At 43.5% G+C, this 15,199-nt stretch overlaps 1 protein-coding gene across 1 annotated transcript in view; it reads right to left on the bottom strand.

Annotated features, from left to right (window-relative positions):
- exoc2 (exocyst complex component 2) overlaps positions 1-15,199 on the bottom strand; it is a 48,870-nt gene that overhangs the window by 13,951 nt on the left and 19,720 nt on the right. The window contains exons 7-11 of the mRNA XM_083970710.1: positions 10,838-10,918; positions 9,018-9,163; positions 7,287-7,368; positions 7,076-7,178; positions 4,168-4,286 (exon numbers count right to left, since the gene is read on the bottom strand). Of these exons, the coding sequence (XP_083826836.1) occupies positions 4,168-4,286; positions 7,076-7,178; positions 7,287-7,368; positions 9,018-9,163; positions 10,838-10,918 (531 nt within the window). The remainder of the gene's footprint in view (positions 1-4,167; positions 4,287-7,075; positions 7,179-7,286; positions 7,369-9,017; positions 9,164-10,837; positions 10,919-15,199) is intronic.

Here is a 15,199-nt window from a genome sequence, read left to right as displayed (position 1 = left end):
GAATGTGGAGTGTAAGCAAGTATTGAGAAATCCCCAAGCAGAGGAGCAAATGTGGTTGAAGTGGTCATGCACACACACACACACACAGAGAGAGCAGCCATCCAGTCTAGAAAATGTAAGGAAATTCTCAATTGAGTCAGATTATCTGTAAGCAGTCACATCTCTCTCTCATGCACGCACACACACACACGCACACACACACACACACACACAAACAGCCCATATGGAGCTGTGCGGTCTTTCCCTGTGATGTTTTCCTCTCTTTTTACAGGGATGAGAGCTGCTGTTGATCCAGGTGTCGGCTGAACCCCCGGAGTCCTCAGAATGCACAAGTCTGTGTGTGTCTGTGTGTGTGTGTGTGTGTGTCTGACAGTTGAGGTGTGTGCAGCCAGGCTGTGTTACGTGTTCGAACTTATTCATTCTGCGACTTGCAGAGAGTTTGAAGGTTGAAAATGTGGGAACCTGGTGTGTGTGTGTGTGTGTGTGTGTGTGTGTGTGTGTGTGTGTGTGTGTGTTTGCCTGGTTGAGGACACGGAGACGAGGCGTGTCGCCGCCGATCACTTCCTCATCAGGTCTGAGGCTTCTCTGCAGCTCCGATGAGTTCCTGTTCCCCCCCAAGAGGTCTCTGACCCTGACCACACACACACATACGCCTGCTCTCCGCGTAAACACACACGCATTTGACCTACAAACTCATCTTTAAAGTTGGATTTTCAGCTGAGTCATTAAAGCACGTACTGTAACAGTAAATCTGAATTTTCAACGCTTTCTCCGGAATAAACAAAGGACAACGATACAAATAAACAGATCATTTCAGGGGGATTTCAACAACGACTCTTAAGACTACGCAGCCCGGCAATGACACACGTGTAAACAGCTATTTGATTAACGTGCTAATTGAAGTGTAATAATTAACACATTTCTGCCGGACTCAAATCACAACCGCATGTTTTCCCAGTCCAACGCGTGAACACCAGAATCCCTCCAATTATTCACTGACAAATCTATTTTCCTACGAACAAAATTTCCTGCTAATTGTATTGACGTTGGCAGAAGAAGCGCTGTTCAGGAAGTAAGAGGACTGCAGTTTATAATTGAAATGAGCAGAGTCAAATTGCGGCACCGAGGCACGATGAGTATGTTTAGACATACGGAAGCAACTTGCGCCGCTACGCTTCCTTCACAAGAAAACTCTGGTTTTTCGGGGCCTTTTGTTCCAACAAAGATGGATGGGTTTATTTCAGGTTTGAGGCAATTTATGGGGTAATTAATAGAATCATATCGACACCAGAACGGCCTTTGGCCTCATATTCCTGGCCGGGAAACACAGGAGACAGAGAAAATGACATCAGTTACCGCGGACACGGCCGATCCATCACAGAGAGGAGTAATTCCTGCAACGTGTGATGCTGACAATGGCATAAAAGGCAGCGTATGAATACACAGAGCTGGTATATGTGATACGAGGAGGAAGAAGAGGCCGCCGGTGGAGGAGCTGGCTGTGAGGTACCAGTAAGGGGGGGATCCTGGTTATATGAGAGGAGGGGTGAGGGTGGGAGGGGAGAGGAGGGAAGGGGAAAGGGGGAGGAAGAGCGGGGTTGGGGCAATGGAGTGGATGTGGTTTTGTGATCATGGCTGCATGAAGGCTGCCCGGGGTGGAGGGATGTTTCAGGAGGCACGGGTTTCGTACTTTTCGCGGGTTTCGCGAGAGGTGAGCGGCGAAGACTGGGGATGGTAAATAGCTACCAGGTGTGTGTGTGTGAGTGTGTGTGAGGGGAAGATGTGCAGGGTGTGACGGCAGCAGAGGGTACAGGAGACAGCTGTCTGTAACCAACTACTACAGCAGATGACAGAGGGACTGTGTGCACCCGTCTGTAAGTGTCTAGATAAAAAATTATAGTGCTACTCAACACATGTAGTGTAGTGTGGTGGTGTTTTGTTTGTATTCTTAGTAGCACCTGAGCCAAAAATCCAGTAACAAACCACTGACTTAAAGGGATAGTTCAAGATATTGGCAAATTGGCCCATTGCCATAATCCCTATAGTCATAGCAGTAGGTTCGGTAACTTTAATTGTCGGTGCAAGATATTTTTAGAACGGCGGAGCAGAGCCGCGAGCTGCTCAAAGCTACGCTACAGAGGCTCATGGGATTTCTTGGTTTCCCTCATCAAACTCATCAAATACACAATTCAACAACTCCAAAACGCTCAGGTGGACAAGTTGTGACCTGCACATTCACCACGCTATGAGATAATAACAGAACGTTAAGAGACAGAGTTGTTTTAGAGGTAAATTCAGAGACTGCTGGCTGAAAAACTGCCCCCGACAGGAACACGCATCAGCGGTTTTGCATGAATTTACCTCGAAACAACTCCGTCTTGTAACATTCTGTTATTTTGTCACAGCGTGGTGAATGTGCAGGTCACAACTTGTTGACGAGAGCATTTTGGAGTTGTTGGATTGTGTATTTGATGAGTTTGATGAGGGAAACCAAGAAATCCCATGAGCCTCCGTAGCGTAGCTCTGAGCAGCTCACGGCTCTGCTCCGCCGTTCTAAAAATAGCTTGCACCGACAAATAAAGGTAACGAACCTAATCCTAAGACTATAGGGATTATGGCAACGGGCCAAGACTCAACGCTACATCAGAAAGTGACGGGACAAGCCGATCAGGCTGGTACTAGCAGGCTAACCATGCTAACCCTTTGCAGAAGAAGAGAGAAATAGAAATTGAAGCAATGCAAGTGCGTTACTTGTCTGAAAACGAAGATGTTTATGAGCACACACAAAAATGTTTCATGTGGCTGTTTGGCAGCAATAAACCACAAAACTCAACAAGATACCAACAACAGGCAAAAGTGGGAAGAGTGAAGAGTACGACTGGCACGGACATCACCAGCACCAGGTTTGACATTATTCAAAAATTCAGCTTTTAGAGACGCTGAGTGTAAACAGAGTCGTGTTTATTTATGAGACGACTCCTTTAAAACAACGTCTCATGTGGTTGTTGTGAATAATGGCTGCCCTGTCTCGATGACGATGGTGGAGGTAGATGGAGACGTTATTCATCGCAGCATCGATGGAAACTGTAGCTCAGGTCCTGCCTTCTGGAACCAGTCCAGTCTGCATTCAAATTATTGTCTATATATCTTTAAACAAGTCATTTCAACTGGACCGCTACTACAAACATGGTCAATAAGGTTTGTAACATTAACTTTGAAATGCTTTTGACAAATTTCCTTTTTTGTGTGTGTTTTAGATATGAAGGTTTTGCTCTGATGAGCAAAAGTGTTTTTTTCTTTTTTTTTGGCAAAACCAGCAATTTGAGTGGCTGGGCTGCCTGTGATTTGCATGTGATTTCAGATTCACTCCCGCCACATGCTTCTCTCTGCTGAAGGAATGTATGTGTGGAGTGAAAAGGGGCCATCCCTGACATGATAATCAACTTGATATTTAACTGTGGGGAGGCAGGGAGCAAACCAACCCCCAGATCCATCAAGCCTGAGCCCCGGAAACCACTGTTACACTTAGCATTAGACATGTTTATCTTCCAGCTGTGCTATGTGAGGCAGCCACCCACTTGCAATGTATTTGTGTGGGTGTTTTTGTGTAAGTATGGGTGTAGTGGGTGGAGTGTGTGTGTGTGTGTGTGTCTGAGTGTGGTTGGCGAATCGCTGTTCTTTCCTGAGCGGACGGTTTCACATCCACATTTTTCTGCCGGCTGATTTAACAGAGGAACAGCTTAATTGGGGTTAATTGTTCCAATCCATCTGTGACGCTGTGTGTGAGTTTGTGTGCACAGTAACATGTCAAAGCCCTGAAACCCAAATCCAGAGCCAGCGCACCCTCGCTTTCATCTTATTCATATATTCATGAAAAAATAAACACGCGGGCCTCGAGTCCGATAGGCGGGAGGCGGGGGGAGGTGGAGTGGGGAGGTGGGGGGTGATGACGGAGAGGGGGGGGGGATACAGGCAGAGAGCTGGTACTACAGAGAGGCAGCTGGCTTTCTCTTTCCTCAGCTACCTTCACATTCATTTCCCACTCCCACCCCCCACTCCCCACCTCTCTCTATTGGAAATGCTAAATAGGGGCTTTTCACCTCGTGTGTAAAGCGAGTCAGCTCAGGTGTGTGTGTGAGTGTGAGTGAGTGTGTGTGTGTTAGTCACCTCTCTGGCCACTGATGAACTCATCTCTGCAGTTCTGCATCAGCTGCAGGATCCACTTGTGCTGAGCGTAGATGCACTGCCACGCCGGGTCTCCTGGAGCATGCAGGTCCGACAGGTACCTACAGCACAACGTGCACATTAAACATACAGTGAGAAACTGGCCACTGTAACTCAGTTGGACAAAGAAATTTGTGTGAAAGTGCCAAATTAAAAGGAAATTATGACATATGGCGGCCTCTAATGTATTACCTGCCTATGGATCTACAGTAAGTGAAACTATCTAGAGGGGAAACACTGGCTTAGAAGGTACCAGACTGAGCTGACCGACCGGTGATAAGAAATATTTCCTAATAGATACAAGGACACATAGTTCGTTCATAGTTTGTTGTTGGTTGTTGTCCCCCCCCTTTTCTTTTGTCTTTTTTTTATCTTGGTTCTTCTTTTTTTTCATATTCTACTTAATTTGAATTTTGATTATTCATTTATTATTCATTTAATGAACATTGTTGTTGATTTCTGTTGTGTGATATGCTAAGTAATGCATTGCATTGCACTTATTGTATTGCCTGAGTTGTCAATGCTTGTCATGTTGTAGTATTGTGTGTTGGATGTTTGTACGTACAGGGTGACGATTAATTTCCCTTCACAGGGATTAATAAAGTAAACCAACCAACCATTTTCTCCCCTAGCTCAGACCACTACTTAATGATGTATGCTTAGTTGAGCATTGTTAGCATTGTTGATATGTAAATTCAGAAAATAACTTAACAGCAGATAATGTTGAACTGACCTGCTGATATCCTTAAGTATGCCTGTTTGTATGTATCCTACCTTTTTAATGCTTGTATGTATGTTAAAGACAGTTAAAGACGTATCTGTTCAGGCATGCATTTCAATAAGCCTGGGGGTATTGTATTGTGTACGTCTCTTTCAATTGTGCTGCTGCTTTGTTGTTATCTACTTTGTATAATAATGGTATGATGTTTGTATTTTTCATGTATTCTGTGAAGCACTTTGTGAGTCTTCTCTGTGAGAAGTCCTATATAAATAACATTTGACTTACTTACTTTACTTTATCCCTATTTCTTTTTTATCTACCTGACATGGGATGTGCAATGACCACATGAATTTCCTCATTGAGGATAATACATTTAAACTTGAACTTGATAAAATAAAAACTGATTATTAAAAAAAAAAAAACATACAGGTGTGAAAAATTGCCCGTCCACGGAAAAGCAAACAACACATCTGTTCTCATGACGTGCTGCCGGCTCTTGCAAGATGGAGGAGGGAGCTACACACTCTGAACACAACACATCTGGTTGGTTGATACGGATAAGTTACGTGAAGAGAGCAAAATCTCCCATAGGTGTCCAACTGAGTTAAGATCTAGTGACGAGGCTACAACATATTATTCATGTTTCTCTGCTTTTTTATGGACGATTTTCTGATACACTCAGCTACTTTGATACGAAAAGTTAATAGAAGAAAAAGTGAATCAAGCCAGAATCCATATGGCCACATTCTGCGTACAATGAAAGACAGAATAGGGAAGTACAGTATAAAAACAGGAGGATGCTTACTACTAAATGAAACAATAAAACTATAGACAAGATATTACATTATTTCATATTATTGAGCAAATATTACTCATAAATACACTCTGAAGTCACTGTGTAGAGTTTGAAAATGTCCAAATTTGGCACCCTCCAGTGGAAGCTACTGTAAGATGCTGGTTAATATGTCAGTATCTGCTGTTTTTGGCACCAGCTTTAAATATACAGCGCTGCCAGGGCTTCAATCGGGATAATTTGGAAGATGAGAGAAAAATCTGCACATAGTGGCTTTAAGTTAATGTGTAATTATGAATGAAAAAAGATAGAAAGACAGAACAAAATGGTTGTGAAAATAACATGAAAATATACAAATTCATCTGCAAAGAACTAAAATATTTGGTATTGTAGAGGAGGAAGTAAAAGAAATGAATTTTCAATGCCCGTGAAATCTATTAACACTTCGTCCTCTCATCCACCCCCCCACCCCCCCACCCCATCCGTCATGATCCGTCTCCCAGATGTTTATGTCCAGGACATCACTCAGTGACCTGTGGGTTCTCAGATGAGTCACTCTGGGCTGTGGCCTGGCTGCCTCCACTGTCAACCTCTGAGCCAGCCACTCGTTTGTTTCTCATTAGGTGGCATCTTTCAAAAGTTTGAGCATGACACACACACACACACACATACACACACACACACACACACACACACACACACACACACACACACAGAGGACTCCCACCATCCACAGCAAGAGTAAACAGGAGCTGAGTGGGCGTTCAGAGCTGTGCCTAATGCAGCAGGATGAAAGATGTTGCCGTGTGGTTGAGAACTGGTCTCTGTGATCCTGACAGGTCGGTCTTAACAATAATAAATCGGGAGAGACCACAAGTATGAATGGACACACGGATGAAGGAGGGGGTAGAAAAAAGAAGGAAATAAAGGGCGAGGGGGAGAGAAAAAGAGAAACAGAAACGAGAGAGAAAGAGAGAGGGGGGGACAACAGAAAGACGAGAAGGTTAAGAGCGTTCGAGGAAAAGTGAGAGGCAGACAGAAGAAAGTAGATGTAGGATGAAGTTCTGGTAAACGATGACACAGACATGACAGAAAGACATCAAAGAAACCAAACCAAACCAAATGATAGGGTACAAGAGATATGTTATGACTCTCTCTTTGTTGTTTACAGACTGTATGCAACATACAGTCTGTAAAACACGTCAAAGATGAAGACAGTGTAGAAAATTAAGTCATTACTGTTGCGTAGAAACAAATCAGTGTATGAAGATCAGAGAATAATACAGACCGATGATTTGAAAGAGCTGTCACAGGAATAGAGAAATATATAAAGAGACCTGATGTATCGCTTCTGGTCGTGCAGCGTCGACGGCGTCTGCAGTAGTTTCTCCAACAGGAGAATCCTCAGGGCTGCGATCCTCGTCTCAACCTCAGCGTACACTACGCAGGAGGAGAATAACGTCAGAATAACGACAACAGTCATATTTAACAAGGCTAAGGAACTCATTTCATTCATTTGTTTAAGGGAAGAAAAAAAAATCTGTTTACCTTTTTTGAAAACGGGGACCTCGGTAGTGTCAAAAAGAGATTTGGCTTTCTCATAGTCATTGATCACCACATCATAATCCCCCTGGAAAGACAAATCAGTGCAGTTGAATTTATCAATCATGACCCGCACTGTGTATTTAAGCCTCTCTGGCTCCACCCTCTGGATCGCAGCCAAAACAAATACACAGTGCACACTGGAGAAACAGGAACGAAACAGCACGTTAACTTTTAAGTAAGAATTAATGAGTGTAAAGGACTGCGCTCACTGTGCTTTATCTTGTAAGGCCAAAGCAGCTTAAAGCTCCATATTGTATGAAGGTAGATATGTGTGTTGTTTATTATAAATCAGCTCTAGGTTCTATATTAATATTGAGAAAGTATCAAAGCCTCAGTCCACAGAGAAAAGCACACAGGCTGGATTCAGAAACTGAGCATTAATACAAGCCGTCAGGACTTCTGTAACTTTGTGATGTCACAACAAAGCAGTCAGCGCTCTCAGCCATGTCCCATTTTCTTTGAATGTTTTCCTGAAAGCTGGTATATTTTACATAATCACCTAGAAAACAGCTTTAGAAAGAAAACTGAGGGAGGAGATGTTAAACTACACTGAGATAGTTGTTGGTTCTTTAAATATATCCTCTTAAAGCTCAACATTTAAATTAAATCAAACACAGGACAGGTGTAAAATACAGGACCATTAGGAAACTACATGTTCCAAAAAATAGAAATATTGAATGTGCACATTGCCTCAAAACCATGACAATAACTGTCAACATGTAAAAACTGGTCAGGAAAATATTTATAAGTTTAAGTTTACTTCCATTGACAGATATGAACATAATATGAAAATCTACCGCCTCAACGATCAGCACAGGCTTTAATCAACACCTCTGTTTAAACAAAAACATCTACATAACAAGAGGTTTGGAAAACTGGTGCAGCGTTGCCACCTTTTAAAGTCTGAGTAACCAGCATCGGACATAAAAACTATTAAACTCAATGTATTGGGTTTCTGTATTTGTTGAGCGGTGGTAGCCAGGTCATTGGTTTATTTATTTTTTAATGGTTTGGGTTGTGTTTACATGTATACTGTATGTGTTCATGTATTTATGCACCGTGTATCTTCTGTTGTGTTTTTAATGGCTGCTAAAAGAGCAGTTTACCACAAAATGACAATAAAATTAAGTTAAGTGGAGTGAGGTGAGGTTACGCATGGGGGCTGGGTTTGTAATTGCATGGGAAGCTTCTCCTGGGAGCCATTAGGTTTCATGATTGCTTGTTTTTACAATAACCAAGGAATATTAAGGCCAAGGACTTGGTGGTCTGTACAGTGAACGCATTATTTCTCTGTTGTCATATTTTTTAGACAACAATGTCCTGTTATGACAAGTAAATGAACTCAGGAGTCGTCTCATTAACACCAGGGTGAACACAATGGCATCGCAAATAACCTGATCTAAACACAGTTGTGATCAGGGAAGTCCCTCGAGTGCGGACTGTAGAAAAGATTTTTACAACCTCCATCACTCAGAGCGATGGGAGCTTTCCTCTCTGGATGAAAGATCTAATATCTCGTTACACACAGTTGGACTGAAGCTGCTCTGAATGAAAACATGGAGTTGAATTCATTCTGTGTGAAGCAGGTGGTTGACATTTACATATTAAATGAGCTTTGTGTCGTTTTTTTTTAATACCAAATCTCATATACGGACTTGGTTTGTGTTATTCTACCTTTTGGATATTGCGTTCAATGTTGAGTGGCAGGTTGAAGAGGAACTTGAAGCGCTGCAGCACGTTGAGCGCGTTGCGTGTGGAGTCGGCTTTGTCTTTCCGCCCCAAGACCTCCTGGAAAAGAGTGTCTGCGGTATCGCTCGCTCCTACGAGAGAGAGAGAGAGAGAGAGAGAGAGACGGAGAGAGGAAGAGTGAGTGAGAGCGAAAGAAAGAACCGGGGCACAAAAAAAAAACGAGAAACTGGGATACTACAAAAATAAATGCAGACACCACATTTCCCTCCTTTTGTCGACCTCTGGTTTTCCTCCTGCTCCGGGTATGATCCGACGGAGAGGCGAGCCCGGAGCGGAGGCCGAGGAGGCTAAGGAGAAAGTGACAGCTATCTCTTCATCAGACGGCTCAGTGGAACCTTTGCACAACTAGCTTGGCTTCGTGGGTGGCCTCAGATGTGCCGTCACATAGAAAAGCCCAAGTTCGTCTAATCAAAACAAAACCCCACCCCCCCCCTCTGCTAAAAAACAAAATCCCTGAAGGGGAAACAGCAGAGGAATATTTCACATTCTTCACTCACCAATCTGAGTTGCCATGAAGCTGACATTCCTGTTTTGTGATTTGGTGATTGGTGCGGTGTGTTTGACGCGTTGGGTTGGGGGGTGTAGTAGGGGAGTGAACAGTGGCCCCGGCCCCGGCCCCGTTGAGGCTGTGGGACCTTGAGTTTGAGGTTGTGAGGATGAAAGCTACGTCCGGCTGGGAGGCATATTTACTCTAGACCCCGGGAAAAGGACCTGCTTATTGACCCTCCATTAGCGCAGTCACATTATCAAGTAGGAGATGAGAGGGTGGGAACGTGGGATCTGCTGAGGGATCTGCTCGCTGCAGAGACGGAGACCCACAAAGGTGACTCAGTGTACACACAGTTACATGTGTTTGGTCTGCATGGAAAATATCAGCGTGTGACGAGTGCTGAATGCAATGAAGTTATATTTTCCCCTTTATTCTTCCCTTTGACTTCATTTGCTCTCAGAGTTCGACTTTTATCTAAACCTGGTTCAAATCAAAAACAGGTTACATACAAATAACAATATACAGTGAAGTACAGGGGGTAGAAAAAGCACAAAAAGGGATGAGTCATCACATCTAAATCACACAAAGCAATATCCCCAATGTGGAAAAAGTACACATTAGAATATATTTTTAAAAGATATGGAACTAAGATTAATAAGAAAAAATCTTGTGGAAAATTGACATATGCCAAGAAGATAATTAAGAAAATACAGATCAGATGATGTGAAGTGAATGGATCTGTGGGGTTTGAATTTATGAATTGAAAGATTCAGAGCTGTAAAAATAACATTTAAAAAAACAATGTAAACCTTCATGAAAACGTATCAGCCCATTCTGTATTTCAGCACCAAACCAATTTACTTGTGATAAACTCTGCCTTTAAACTCTAATTAGTTAGTATACATGTTTTCCTCTTGTGCTTTTTACTTCTATTTTATTCTTCTTTTATTTCCATGAAGCCCACTGAATGGCCTCTGTGTTTGACAATGTGCTATACAAATACTTACTTTGCTAATTATACCATTAGTTTAGATAAATATTATCTTTTCTATATTGAATGATGTTGATTGTCTCTGCTGGAAAAGACTGAAAAACTATTTGACTTCTCCAACCAGCTTGAGACAGAATTCACAGACCATGTGTGAAATGACACATTTAAATGAACTTTTATATGTTAAACATAAATGTGGGGGAAATTTGAACAGAATTTGATCGCCGTGTCTTCTGAAGTTGGATTACAAAATAAGGTGCTTACTGTTGAGGATGTTCTCTAGTCGCTGGGTCATTGATCCCTCCACTCTCTCTGTCCCATCAGACTCCAGTCTCTGGTGGATCGCTGCAACACACAGTCAGTAATTAATTCATATGAGAAAGAAACAAAATCAATTAAATGAAATCAGAGGGACAGCAAGTGTTTGCATGAATGAAGCGCTTGGTAAGAAATGTGGGAACAAGAAAAAAAAAGAAAAAGAAAAAAAAAACTGAAAATAATTGTAGGTTCCCTGTGCTGCAGTGAAACCAACATGTAACTCTCTGGAGACAGGAACATTTTCAATTTCAGGAACCGAAGGTAAAACAATAAACAGGCTCCAGCCCCGGTGATAGACGGGAGATAACCCCGGCCGGCCGGCCCTCCGCCCACAGATGCTGCTGTTGAACCCGCTCCTGCTTCGTGCCTGTTCCCACGCAACAGAAGGGAGTGGGACCTGTCCGACGTGTCTCAGCGGTGACTGTACCGGATCAATTCACCTAACCAGAGCAGTTAATAGCACAGTTTTGTGGTCTTGGGACATTTGGAACCCTTTGACCTTGGAGGTAATGTGAATCTAAAATGTTTCAACCATCTGAAAAATAACATTTGGGAAACGCAGAGCTGGAGGTCTGTACGCCAAAAACGACTCCTGCAGAGGAGGAGGAGGAGGAGGAGGAGGAGGAGGAGGGGGACTCTCCTATGGCTTGTATCCATCACTTAGCATGAAGAGCTTTTACGCGGGAGAGGGAATTTTCAAAAAAAGAGGGGAAAGCGACGGGGGGAGAAAACAGAGAGAGAGAGAGAGAGAGAGCGAGTGGTGCGGCGGCTACCCTGGTGAATAAATAAATGGTGTGCAGCAGCGGGCAGCTGGGTGGTGAGAGCTGCAGTGTGGGTTTATTGACAAAGTGGAGGAGAGGTGGAGAAGGTTTAGGAGGCCTTCTCGTACATACTTGTGGGGAGATTCAAATATGCAACAGGCAGACATCTCAAGAATGAAGCAAAGAGGCAGAAATATAAAAAAAAGAAGGGATAGCGATCCCCTCCTCTCATTCCTCCTCTCTCCACTTGCCTTCCTTCCTTTATTCTTCTTCTTCTTCCACGGTTGCTCCACTACAAATACAGGCTGTTAGCAGAGCTTTTGGACACAGCAGAGGGAGCGGGAGGCACAAGTGAAGCGGGGGAGAGAGTTCTGTAAATAAATATGTGGGTCCATTCTGACAGACAGAAGCCTCAAGGCAGAGACCGAGGTATTCCTAAAACACGCTGTTCAAACATGCCATTGCCTAATCAGTGCAGACGTCGCTCGCCCTTTCGCGGACCTCTCGCTCCGCCGGCAGAAAATAGAGCCAGATGCAGGTTGGGACAAAAGCACGTAGACGTGGGAGTGTATACAAGAGAGTACACACACACACACACACACACACTACAGGTCTGCTTCACATCTCCACCCCTCCTCCCCCCTTTTTGCCCTGTAACCAGCTGTATGTCCTCTGCGTCTGTCACACAGTGAAGGGCCGATGACGTCACAGCTAACCTAAACATCAGGTCAGGGTCCGGATAACACACGCACACACGACGGGACCTGAGGAAGAGCCGCAGCTCCCGCTTCACTTCCTGGAACCATTGAGGAGGAGAAAAAAAATGAATAAGAATAAAAATACAGTGTCCCTGGATTCTAAAGCTGGAGATGTTTTGACTCCTGCTGGGGGCTGGGGGGCTCGGGGAATAGGCCCTGGGAATCTGGCATTTTTGGACCACGGTAGCCGTTCCGTTTCCTGCGTCACTGGGAGACTTCCTTTTCACACAACAATGAAAAAACCTCTGAATTTTCAACATTTTAGCAGCAAACAACCCTGGACTGGACTGGACTCCCCGACAGATCCGTCAGTCCGTCAATCAGCTGGAGCGTCTCCCGTCTCCTCAAATATGTCACTGAGAGAGAGGGGCTGAACAACTAAAACAGTCGCCATGGCCCAGAAACCTTCCATATCTTTCACCAGTCTGTGGTGGTTCACACAGAGTGTTTACACAACCACTGAGGAAAAAAAAACATTCAAACATAAAACACTGTATCAAACAAAATGCCTCTGCCCATGAGGGAGGCGGAAGATGATGAAGACATTTTTTTAAACCAGCAAAAAAAACAAAAATACTCCAGAACACACGGGGGTGCTTACTATATTATCTGATTGAATGCACATTTAGCTTCACATTATTGCTCCCACCCAGAAACTAGGCCAACTGACAAAGGTAAAAAAAAAAAAAAAAAAACATTGAACACCTGCAGGATCTAACCTGTGACTTGTTTTGACCCTGAGATCGTGTGTGAGTGACACTGACAAACTTCTGTGTCGGTCAGAGTTGTTATTCATGTCTCAGGCTGTCCTCTCTCCTCTATACGTGCAAGTTTTCTCTCTTTTTTTTGCATATATAGACTTTTTTTTCTTGTCTGCACATGTAGCAAAGCTCCTGCTATTAATCCCAGCACCCAAGCTATAGATATTAGTCAACACAATTTATCTTTCCAATAGGAAAGGTCTGTTTTCCCAGCATCATCCTAACATGTGTCCAGATGTAACTGTGATACTTCAACAGGAACTACAGTAACCAGGATTTTCCAGTGGCTATGCTACATTTTTACCTTAATTAAAAAGCTCAGGAGTAATTGTGATCATTAACTACATGACTTGTGACTTGTTACGAGTGAGAACGGAGGCTCTCTGCCGTCAATCTGGCGTCTCACGGCAGAAAACCAACCTTGCAACATCAGTGTAGTACTTGGCCGCCGCCCCGGTGTCCCAGCTCTCATCTCTGTTCACCGCGACACAAACGCGCTCGGAAAACCAGTAATCTCTTGCTTATGACAGTTAAGACTACACAAATACACACGTCGTAACATCGTATGTTTTATATAAAGTTATCCACCGCTCCATGTACTGATTTTTCGCTGGCTTCGTTGTAAACAAATGCACATGGCCAAGTGGAGGGTTAGCAACACAGAGGAAAAGCAACCGGACTTGCATAGTTCCTCTTTAAGTATTATAAATTAAAAAACTTAATTTGATGGAAATTGTACTACATGTGGTTTGGCCAATGTGTTCGATAACATGTCTGCTAAAAAAGGTCATTATCACCTGATCCAGGCGTCAGGATCAGCTCCTTTGACTCTATTTTATAAACACGTTTACAGTGTTATTTTGATAAACGTGTTGGGAAAACTGAAATTACAAATGTAAACGTATGGATGCTGCTGCCAGCTGCAGCTTCCACTCTCATTTCTCCATTTGTCATAAGCCTACATTAGCTAACTAACCCAAACAGCCTTGTAATTAACAAGATTTGTGATTTGTGGAAGTAAAAGTCCAAACTGTGTGCTTAGGCATAGAGTTCATAGTTCATTAAAAAGAAAGACATGGGATTTTGTTTTGCTATTTCTGTAAGAGGATGGTTAGTTTTACTACAGAGCAATTAAGAGGCAATTAGTGGGGAGAAGAAAAAAGAGAGGGAGGGAGAGAAACCCCGCGGATATTAAAGTCAGAGTCCGGCTGTTTGCTCTAAATATTTTCTATCCGCCTCATTTCTCTTTCCAGATTTGGCTTCTCCTCCTTGTTTCCACCTTGCCAGCAGCAGTGCACTTGTATTAAAAAATAACTCCAGACTTCTATTAAAGTCATCAGTAAAAATCTCACATGCGAGCAGAACTGAAAATAAACAAGAGAGGAGGCGAAAACGTCTTGCCGGTGAACTGAGAGGTCTGTGAGCAGCACTACAGCAACCTCAAACACAGCACACTGAGAGCAAGGAAAACACACAGCGCTCCCTGTTAATTTCTTCGTCTTCTCTTTTTTTTCTCTCTCTCTTTCTCTCACTGTTAATTTCTTTTTAAATTTTCACAGCTCCATCTCAGGTGTGGTTCATTTGGACTGACTCGGAACAACAGCGAGGTGCCAAACGCTGCCAGGAGACAAAGAAAGGATTCACAGTTGCTCAAACAGCTGTGCTTACTGGAGCTGGCAGAGTGAGCTACAGCAGAGCCGCGGAGCTGGCTGGCTGTTAGCAGCGTGCCGGCTGGTATGTCGGTTTGGCTGAGCTGTACCTAGTATACAGAATATCTCTCCACTTGAGCTATCCACCCTGGGGCCACCACTTCATTTTTTTATGACAAAGAGCCAAGAATTGGTGAAGAGAGGATGTAGCAGTGCCGTAATGAGAAGACTGTGTTTTTTTTGGGTGGCGGGGGGGGACTGGCATTTGATGAGCTGGAGGTGTACGATATCGGGGGAATAGACATTTATGTATTCATACAGTAACTCTGGCAAAATGAGTTGTTGCTCTGATGTCATGCAATTTTTATAAAGCAGTGTC

This window comes from Trachurus trachurus (genome assembly GCF_905171665.1).
Source record: "Trachurus trachurus genome assembly, chromosome: 4".
NCBI classification, from domain to species: domain Eukaryota; kingdom Metazoa; phylum Chordata; class Actinopteri; order Carangiformes; family Carangidae; genus Trachurus; species Trachurus trachurus.
This window is presented reverse-complemented; position numbering and strand designations above follow the sequence as displayed.